This window comes from Poecile atricapillus, chromosome 11, assembly GCF_030490865.1.
Source record: "Poecile atricapillus isolate bPoeAtr1 chromosome 11, bPoeAtr1.hap1, whole genome shotgun sequence".
NCBI classification, from domain to species: Eukaryota; Metazoa; Chordata; class Aves; order Passeriformes; family Paridae; genus Poecile; species Poecile atricapillus.
Genome location: NC_081259.1, coordinates 14,764,891 through 14,775,879, shown reverse-complemented (window position 1 = coordinate 14,775,879; position 10,989 = coordinate 14,764,891). Strand labels below are relative to the sequence as shown.

Below are 10,989 nucleotides of genomic sequence, written 5' to 3'. Positions count from 1 at the left end.
TGCTTCTGTTTCTCTGGAAAACAACGGGCTCCTCTCCGGAAAGCAGCGTCTCAGCTTCTCATCTCCTGGTACAGCCTTGCGGCTCCGCCACTGCTCCCTGACCAGAGCGTTTTATGAAAGTCAGAAAGGCTTCGCTGCGGTAAGTGTGGCTTAAATGCCGAAGGTGAGATTTGGAAATAAGATACATGACTGAAAAGGACGTGTTGGTTTTGCAGAGGAGACTCCTCTGTAGTTCTGCATGGCACTTACACATTCCCCCTTAAGAAGTAATTAAAATAGAGGCCCTTTTTCTGAAACACTTAGGCAGTGATTATTTAAGATTATTGCACTATATTTCAGTGGACTGTTTCAGCTACTAAAGTGAAATTAACATTTATGGGCTAAATATTAGAATCAAAATATTTTCAATTTACCACTTAACAACTCATTCTTCACTCAAGGAAGATCTTTTTTTCAATACTGTTTGTACCCAAACTGCTAAATGATCTTTAAGTCACAACTTCATTTGTAGCATCCTTGTTCATGTTTGCATTGCTTCAGTATTTTCTTCTTAAAAATTTGGATGGACAAAAAGTGAGACTGCACTCAGGGCCAATTCTCATCACTGTGGCAAACAGTCCTCATGAGTCAGGTTTGCTGGCATGGACACATTCTGAGACTGCCCTGCCTCAGGCTTTGGCTGAGTTTTAAATGTGCCTTAAGCAATAAAGTATTTTGTTTATGAAATATGCTTACAAGCATCACTAACCAAATCACTGGTTCTCTGCTAATGGAACATTCTGTAATATGTATTGGGTAAGGCATCACTTTGCTATTTATTTCAGTGGATGCAGAAATACAAACACAGATTACACATTCTAGGAAAGAATATGGAAGGGGATTGTGGGTCAAATTCTGTATGGGTTCATGGAAGTTGTTTGCCTCCCCGGGCACAAACAAGGTCAGGAGTATGAACAAAGAACTATTTTGTGCTACAGCTAACCCAAATGATGTTTGAGAGAGACCTTTTGGTTTATCTGATATATCTTTCTGTCAAGGTTAAGGGAACTTGATTTTATAGCAAAGGACACTAGATGCATTTATTTGTTCTACCAGTGCTCGCAGCACAGAACTTTGGCCAGATGAAGATTGACATCATTTCAAACACTGTGTTGACTAGATCTCCATTGAAATTACCAGACTAATGTTTTTTGGGGTTGTTTGGTTTGTTTTATTTTCCTCTTAATGTAACAGTGCTCTATAATGCTGAACTTCCAGTAGAGATAAAGCAGTATTTGTAACCACAGCAGTACTTAAAACTAAATGTATTAATGTAGACAAGTCCCTTAGGGGGAAAGCCATGGGTCACTGGTGCCCAGTAAACATCATAAACCCGTGAGCCTCAACTGCACAACCAAAATCTGCGCAGATTTCTTATTGTGCATTTATTGTTGGCACAGCACTGTTGACATACCATTTAAGAAAAACCATATCAAACAAACAAAAAATCCCCACATATTTTGCATTTCTCACAAAATATGCTGTAATTACTTTATTCTTCAGTCAGCCTTTCAGCAGATGGAAATTAAAATGATAATGCAAGAAGCTGAACCTGGAATATTTATTCATTTGTGTGGCCAGGCATTGGAATAGGTTGCCCGGGGAGGCGTTTAGGAGCATCAGGATCTGCTCTGGATCATGTGGTTTGTGGTTCAGGGGTTGGCATTTCGACTCGATGACCTTAAAGGTCTCTTCCAACCTTGAAGCCATGATTGGGATTGGGGAAAGCACCAATTCACAGCCCTTCCACGCACTGGCAGCCGCACCATTGCTTCCCTAACCACCGACTTCTTGATGTGTATATTTGAAAGCATCCCCTACGCATCAGTGGCACTCCTGGGCTCCAGGAGCTCGCACAGGTTGATTGTCACCTCAGTGATTGTCACATTTTGTGACCAGTCTGTGCCCCCAGAAGACAACATCCTGAGGCACGACAGGAACCATCCAGCTGTTCGCCCTGTCACGGGTTTTCACACACACTCTCTAACTTGTAGAATTCATAAAAATACAATCATATAGCGGCTTTTTACTATGGGGCAACGGGGTGGGGGTGACATTGGACACAGCAGGATGACCACAGAGCGCCACACACACCCGTCCGTCCATCGGTCCGTCCCCGTCCCCTCACGCTTTCCCGCCCCTGGCGCCGCCCCAGATGGCGGGCGGGGCGGAAGCCGCGGTCGCCGCGGTAACGGCGGAGCCATTTCCGACAGGGCGGCGGCGCGGGGCCGTGCGGGATTGTTCGGGGCTGCGGGGCTCTGAGGGACCGCCTGAGGCCGAGGGACTGCGCGGAGCTGAGGAGCTGCGCGGAGCCGAGCGGGGCCGAGGGGCAGCGGGCCATGGTGCCCAGCAAAGGCCGCCCCGGCCGGGGCCCGCGGGCCGCGCCCGCAGCGGTAGGTGCTGCCGGGGCGGGGGTGCCGGCCGGGTGACAGCTCCCCATCACTCGTGCTGTGCCGGGACCGTGCAGGGACGAGCCCTTTGGCTCAGTGCTCCTGTCAGACCTTTCGGTTTTGTCGCGTAAATCCAGCTCAAAGATCAGCATGTTTTGCCTTTTGGAAATACAAGGCACATTTAAATGTAAACGCTTGTTTTCTTCATACTGAGAGTTGTATCCCGAAAGTCACGCTTTTAGTGTATTTTTAAAACTAAAATAAGTGTCATTTTTGTAAACTAAAAATTTAATCTTACTTAGAGCTGTGATGTATTCTTCATAGTATTTTGCAAAATAGTTCCTTTCTTGGCAGATTTTGCTGTAGAAAATAGCTTTGTTGTTTAAAAAGCAATTTTACTGACATGCACTATAAATATTACAATCAACAATTGTATTGATATTTCTGAGACATGTAGCATTTAATTTCATTTTCTCCAATTTGCAGGTTAATAATTGTGGTCTCCAGCTGGTCATCCAGACCTCGTCAATACCAGAAAAAGCCAAACCAGTAATTATAACCTTTTCTTGGCTAATTATATTAACTAATGTAGTTGTATGATACAGACAAAGCTGTATGCTTTCAAATAGGAATTTACCTTTTCAGTACTCATCTGTTGACTTATCTAATGTATCTGATAGTATTTTGTTAATTTATTTCATCATATCAAAAACATATGAAAACATTGGGTTGTGCTATAGCCTGCCATAAGCTTTATATATATATATATATATATATATGTATATTTGATTTCTTGATCTTCTGTCTGTACCCCTCTCCTGTAATTGAAGTATTCCTTGCAGGGTGGGGCTTGATTTTTATTTATTTAGTCAACTGCATATGTACTGGTAACTTCCATATTTTCATTTTGGTTTCCAACAGTGAAGCTTTTTAGTTATAGTGTCTTAAAAGAATGAATACACCTTTTACTGGAGAAATTAATTCTTCTCTTTTTTTTTTCAAAGCATTTGTAGGAATTCCTGAGAACTGCTGCTAGTACTAAGATTCTCTTTGACTGTGTAAAGGCATTTGCATTTGAAACCTCTAACATTTATCTATCACATTGTGTTGCAGTTTGAATTCAGGATAAATAAAGAACAGTCATCTTTCCACAACAGACTTCTGCAGCATGATCTGGAAAGAAACTACTCAGGAAGACAAGGTAATATCTGACAGAGTTTGATTTGTTTGTCTTTCGTATCTGTTTTATTATTTTAAAAGTAAAGAAAGATTGTATCATGATTAGAAAATGTAAGAGTGACAGTGTTTCCTACTTGGCTACAGTAATTCAATGTAATTACTGTTGCATCATGTCATGAATCAACTGTGCTACTGCCTTTTTGCATCCTTTTTTCTCCCCATCATGGATGAACATTTTTTCTTTTACCTACAATGCCACAACCTATCAAGTGCCCTACTGTATATTCCCTCAATAGCCACACAAACATTTTACTGGATGTTTAACATTTTAATATATTTAGACAAAATTAGTTTCTAATTTGGAACCATGATATTAAGAGATAGTTTTTCTATTGTGCTTGGGTGCTCTTGGCTTTGCAAAGCAAGATATTGGTGCTATCTGTGATCTGTTATCTATCTAAGCACCACTGCTAACTGTGGTGAGGATAGAAAGAGACTTGAAACAACATTTCTTGCCATGTTGCTGCTGCTTGTCTGTGATTAGTGTGAGTAGAAGACCAGTTTAGTTATCAAGGTAACTCTTTGTTCATTCTGGTAAAAAATGAAGGCCAGCAGTCATTCAGAATGGGTTGACTTTTAGGGATACTATGCAATTTATGGAGTAAGTCTGCAGTTTGATTTTGTTCCCTGCACAGGAGACCAAAGAATATTAAGTACTTTGGTGCATAATAAGCAGCTCCATCTCCCAGTACCATCCAGTCTGACAGAGTTTTCTGGTTTGGCATTGAGGCAGGTTCTTTATCACAGGACTTGGGGAGACTTCTATTCACAAAAGTGAATAAAAAAGATATCTCCCCAAGTCCTGATAAAGAACAAAATCCAGAGCCCTACAAAAAGCCACATTTTTAGTTCACATGCTTCAGGTAGCAGTGGAAATTTCTCATTAGTCTCTCTCTCTTTTACTGGGCACCTTACCATAAAAGGTGATTCCTAGTGCTCCCTTTGGGTGTTAATAGAGGTCAGTACACAATTGTCAGGAAGACACTACAAATCTTTTTCAAAAATATAGTACAGGCATTTAAATGAATGCTTTTTATAGGCATTCATTTATAATGAAAGCTTTATAATGCTTTCTTTAATGAAAGAGCAGCAGTAGGGATCTTTCACATGTCTTTAGGAGGATGATAGTAGGAAAAAAAAAGTTACATTACTGCCATCCTGCCACATTTCCAGACTGATTATTCAGTTTCTGGTCTTACATTTAAAAACCTGTGACACAACTAGAGTTAGATTTTTTCAATAATGTTAATTGGTTTTAATATTTTTTGGGTTTTTTTTAAGAGTTTTGATTTTGAAGGATGCGTAAAGAGTGTTGTTAGAGTAGCTAATGATAAAATTCAAGAGTAGCACTGAAAAGATTCTAAATTGACTGACAAATTGTTTAACTCAAACAGATTCCTAAGAGTATATTTCAGAGAACAATGGACTCATTGCTATAGTAGTAAAACAGTTGTCTTGTTTATTAAAGAATTAATGTTTTTCCTGGTAATATATTTGATTTATTTGAAGGAAGAGAAAAAAAAAAAAGGGCAAGCACACAGATTTTGTGGTAGTGTGCACACACAATGATATACTTTTGACCAATATCTTTCAGTGGATCATTTTCCAAATAAGCCAAAGGTCATAGAATGCATTTGTTGATTCATTTTGCAGGTATTTTTAGACTTTCTCCCTTTTTACCTCTTATATTAAGGAAATGCATAAGGATGAATAGCATTATAAATATATTTTCAAGGGCTGCCTATTTCTTGATAATGGAGTGAATTCCCAGTGATCACTAGGTATTGTGTGCACTTACCTTTGAAAGACTTTGCATTTATTTGTGGCTCTGTGGGAGTGTTTCAATATTTTGGTGCACATCTATTTGATCTGTACCTTTAAATTTGTCTTAAGTTGGGTACTATCTTCTGTAAGTTCAGATACTGAAACTACGAAAGAATTTTACAATCTTATGTTAAAATATCATTGGGTAATTCTAATTAAAATAAAGGCATCTACAAAATATCTGCTTACAACAAATTGTTGGAAAAAAAATCTCAAAAGAAAGAAATGGATGTACTTTGGAAAGAGAATGTAGAGGGATATAGTCATAAACAAATAAAATCAGGGAAAAAATGGATAAATCATAGTACTGAATGGAGGTAAAAAGCACTTTAATGCTTTACTTTTTATAAAAAAGAAAATTTTGCTTTTATTACCTGTAGTTCACAACATGCATCTACAGAGAAGTAGTTAATATATTCTCTGTATGATTTTCCAATAGATAACACGAATTTTGGGAGCAGTTCATCAATAACATTTCCTGTATTGCAACGTACTGCTGAAGAAAAAATTCTGAACTCAGATAGACTTACCCTGGAAAGGTGAGAGGGTGACAGAACGCACGCACCAGAGCCTCAGGCCCCTGGTCTACAGTGGCCACAGTGACCAGTGCTCCACTTATGGCTGCAGTCAGTGATGGGCTCAGGTTGTTGGGTTTTGTGTGTGTGTTTTTGAGAGAAGAATTGTGTCCCATGGAGAAATTCTTTGTGAGTATCCTTGTGATGAATATATGCATACAGCAGTCATCTAAAGCAGACAGATTTCTGATCTGAACAGGCTGTTCATGTGATAGCTGAAGAAAAACTTAACAGATTGTGAGACTGCATCTGATGGAATTTTAGTGTGGTGACAACACAAAACTTCCATGTAGTTTCCATGTAACAAACAAATCTCTGAGAGGAGAGGTGTTCAGAAAATTTTGAAAGTATTTCTGCTATGTTTTCAGGTTTTAATAGGTAGGAGTTTCTGCTTTATCTACAGAATTTAATTTGCAAACCTAATTATTGCTACCTTAACCAAGATAATATACTTTCTCTGTTCAGTCAGAGTGAGTGAGCAGAAGGTGGATTACTGATTTGTTACTTACTGGTGTGTTCTATTTTTTTTCTTTTTTCTTCCAGGCAAAAACTGACAGTGTGCCCAATTATTGATGGGGAAGATCACCTTCGTCTTTTGAATTTCCAGCATAACTTTATAACTCGTATCCAAAATATTTCTAATCTCCACCATCTTGTTTTCTTAGATTTATATGATAATCAGATTGAAGAGATAAGTGGGGTTTCAACTTTGAGATCCCTGAGAGTCCTTCTGTTGGGAAAGAACAGGTAAAAATAATAAAACTTAGCCAAGTCACACTTCCGCCTATGGCGTAACAACTGTGATTTCCCGTAGTTTCTGATGGTTTTCGGTTTGTGATGTTGCTGTCATACCAGTGAGACCAGCCATAAGATTAGCTAAGTGTCAGGGATCCCACTGAGGAAGTACAAAGATTTTGTCTGTCATGTTCTTCAAAACTTCCTTTCTTAGTAAATTTAAGCAATGTTTCCAAAGTACTTCACATGTTTCCATGTAATCTTCTATTCTGATCAATTGTTAAATATATGTAAGTGTTCTTACATTTGTATGGAACGTTGTGGAATGTCTTTTCAGATCAAATGTAGTATTCATTGATTATTTATAACCTATAGAAAGGTTCTTCCTGATATATTTAGCTGGGAAAAATACCAGACAGATAACTCATGGATTTTAGTGCTTATTTATTGCTTCTAGTCCTGCAGCCTTTAATTTTAAAAATTTAATACATTTATCTGTGGAATGGCTCACACATCTAAAGGTTGTGCTCTGACTTTTAAATTTTCCTCATTTTCTTATATTCAGTAAAGTGAGAACCAGTGACCAGATTTCAGTTATGTGCAGATTATAAAGAATGTACCTCCTAATTCAGCCTGTATTCAATACTTACAAGTTTCAATAGTGAAGTATGTTACTACAACTAAGAGCTTTTGTATTAAAAATCTCACCTGTAGAAATCAATTTTGTTTAGAGTAAAATGTTGGGGTGTGGATACTACAATTTTAAAGTGCTTTGAGGAATTATTTTCTTTATCATAACCACCCTGAGTGCAGTTTAGCTTAGAAGCTTAGAAGATGTAGTTAGGACTTGGCCTACTGATGAGTGAGTGGATATATGTCAGACAGAGCTGTTAACACCTTGTTTTCAGCTTGGTGTGTGTGTGATCTTTGATTGCTCTTGAAGCAAATGCTTAATACACGTGTTTAATGTCATCAGCCAGTAGATGATGCTGTTGGGTGTATAATAGCCTAGGTCTGGAATCTGACGAAACATGACCGGACAGAGAAGTTTTAAGACATTGAAGTTGTTGACTTTGGTTTCCAGTGGAGCAAGTATTCCATCCTTTTCTTCTTTCTAGAAGAACCATATAAATTCTGTTGCTATTAAATTCTTGACAGTCAGAGAGGAAGGTGATAGTCTTAAAGTCATACTCATTTATCTATCAATTTTTTTTTTTTTTCATGGTTCAAAATTTTGTTATTTTTTTGTCAGTCAGGAAGAAAAGGCTTAATTTTGTATTGGCTGGAAAACAAAAGATATTTTTAATCTAACAGTAAAAATAATTGTCATAATTGTAATCTTGCAGAATAAAGAAAATTTCAAATCTGGAGAACCTAAAAAACCTTGATGTTTTAGATCTTCATGGAAATCAGGTGCAGTACAATAACTTGATTGCTTATGTTTGTTGTGTAGACATCATGTTTTGGTGTGTCTTTTACCAAAGTATTTTTTGTGAAAGGGAATTGGTGGCAAGTTTGCAGCTCTTGAGGTAACAGAAATTAGTAAGTTAATAAAAGGTGTCATGACGTTTATTTTGAATCTTTGTACCAGTCTCTTGTACTTTCAGTGTTGTACTTCAGGAAGGTTACAGTGATTAAAACGCTGAGTTAGCTGAGTATAATGGCACTCACACCTACACAACAGGAACCTACCACAAGCAGTTGTGGTGTAATTGAAGTAGCACAGTTTTAGAACTGCTGTAAAATATTTAGGTCTGATTGATTGCTGTTTCTGCTGTTGGTGGTCTGACAAAACCAGATTCCCTTCATACATGTAGAAGAGAAGAAAAAGCCAAGTTAGCACTGTAGGGATTTATTGTCATAAGTGATACAATAAATTTGTGGCTGCTTTGAATCCCATTAGTCAAACAATGTACACATTGTGCAGTGGCAGAGGCAGTCTGGGGCCAGGTGATGGCATTGCCCTTCCTGCCATCTCCAAACATATTCATTCACAAGTGTTTGTTTGAACAACACAATCCTTTTTGTATTGATGTTGGAAATTTGCAGGGGGGTTGTGTTTTTGATAAAAATACAGGCAGACTAACAATGCAGCTGTGGCAGCACACTTTCCCAGCACAATGAAGGTATCACTAATGAAAATGAATGGCATCTTGCACAATTCTTACAAGTGACTGTGATGTAGGTCTGACTTTTTTTGTCTTCAGGTATCTGTAGAACTCTCTTTACAGCAACTGCAACTTTACTAGGAGTAATTTACTAATTTTTTTTACTAGGAGTTTTGGGCTGGTTGTTACTTGATCCCCTAAATAATGATAGGCTTTCTTTGATCCAGAGAATGTAAAAAATTACCCTGTATCTGGAACTAACATTAAATCCTGGAGTTTATGAAGTTATTTTGGTTTTCAAAATTTTTGCATCATAAATGTAGATACGAAGGGCACAAATGTTTGGAAATTGAGTTAATTATTTCTGTTTCTGGTAGGTTTAGTGTATTATTCATGTAAAGACTAAATAAAGACTATGAACTTATCTTCCATAAATAAATTATTTTTCTCTTCCTTTCTAATTCAAAGATAAGCAAGTTTTTCTGTTTAAGTTCTTTTTTTCCCTGTCTTTGAGGAATTCAAAATTTAAAGCACCAATCTGCCATCCATAGTATTAGTTATTTTTGAAGGTTTAATGAAGAAATGAAGAAATGCTGTGTTTGGGATATATCTTAGTGGACTAGTGCCTTCTTTTGAAAGGTTGGGTTATGTTTTGTTGTTTACTTATATAGCACTGAATAAGGGAGCTCCTTTGACTATTTAAATTTGTGGGATTTTTATTTTTGGCAGCCTTCTAGCCTATCTTAAAAGATACTTCTTCTACACTCTAAATTTCTGAAGAACAGACTACAGCAACATAATTGGCTTTGAGAACTTCAAAATGTGGATTCTCATGTTCAAGAATGTACCAAATTAAACAACAGAGCAGAGAATTGGAGCCAGACTTATCTCAGTGGTGTTGAGCAAAAAGACAATAATTATTGAGCATTGTTAATCCTGTGCAGTATCTCTTATATGTTAACAGTGATCCCAGGTGAACACTGAACAGTTAAATCCTGTATACAAGTTATAGACAAGGTACTGGAAATACACTAGATTAACTATTATTAACACAGTAATATAGACACATAGAGTTGCATTGTTCAGGGACTCTACACATAAATTTTATTTAGAATGTGTTAAATATGAAATGTCATTGGAGTAATTCCCTGTGTTCTGTTTAATACTGTGAATATTTTTTCTTTCCAGGGGTTCAAGATGCAAGTAAAATTATGCAACCTGATTTTTTTTTCATGCATGAACTTTTTTCATTCATCACAGAATGTTTTTTAAAAGATGCAACTTTCATTTGTGCAATTTAATTATTGACGGGTGATTATTTGGTGCATACCAACCTTTTCCTGGCTTCTATTTCATAGTGAGGTATTAAATGATACAAGCAAATGAGAAAATAAATAGTGTTTTTGTTCAGTGTTTACAAGGAGACTCTGACTTGTGTACTAATTTTTTGATATTATAGAAGTATTTGAAACATCCAAAAAGAAGTGATAATAGTTTCTATTACTTCTTACCTAATAGTCCATATGAAAAGCTGGTGTACCTTCATGTGTGCATGCATAATTGAAACAGGCAGTTCAGCAGAGTTAATCTTAAAGCTTAGCAAAATGGTAAAGAATATCTCTATATGTTGCTGATGAAATCATTATCTTTGCAATAGCGGTGAAATACCAGGATTAGTATTCTAGACTGTGGCATTCTTGCCTGTAATTCTTGCTGGGCAGACATCAGCAGAGGTCTGTGTTCTTCATGCCAACTCTCTGATCTTAGGGCTGTTTTTAAAAGTCTCTCAGTATAAATATGTTCTTTAAAATAGTGGTATTTTCTGTTCCTCTTGCTTTAATATTTTTGTATAGAATACACATAAATCAATAGTTTAATTAGCAGTTTAAGTTTAAGCACCTCAAATCACAGGTTGAAGATGTTATTTAATTTTGGTCTTGCCATTTACTTTTGTATGCTTTTTAATTGAGAAATTGCTAAAATATTTCTTATAGCAGCATATTCCAGTCACAGATTTGCATATACATGTGTATGGATATAATGGAAATTACCAACAAAATGGGATGTTCTCAAACTGTT

The 10,989-nt window shown here is 37.0% G+C and overlaps 1 protein-coding gene across 3 annotated transcripts in view; it reads left to right on the top strand.

Moving 5' to 3' along the window:
- The window catches only part of LRRC49 (leucine rich repeat containing 49), a 37,455-nt gene continuing 26,466 nt past the window's right edge, over nt 1-10,989 (top strand). For 2 of the 3 annotated variants that reach the window (XM_058846542.1, XM_058846541.1), the window contains exons 1-6: nt 2,232-2,432; nt 2,916-2,978; nt 3,543-3,630; nt 5,932-6,031; nt 6,611-6,814; nt 8,149-8,215. In XM_058846542.1, the coding sequence (XP_058702525.1) occupies nt 2,379-2,432; nt 2,916-2,978; nt 3,543-3,630; nt 5,932-6,031; nt 6,611-6,814; nt 8,149-8,215 (576 nt within the window). In that variant the 5' untranslated portion in view covers nt 2,232-2,378. Of the gene's footprint in view, nt 140-2,231; nt 2,433-2,915; nt 2,979-3,542; nt 3,631-5,931; nt 6,032-6,610; nt 6,815-8,148; nt 8,216-10,989 lie in introns of those variants that run through there. The other variant, XM_058846543.1, reaches the window with a different exon arrangement.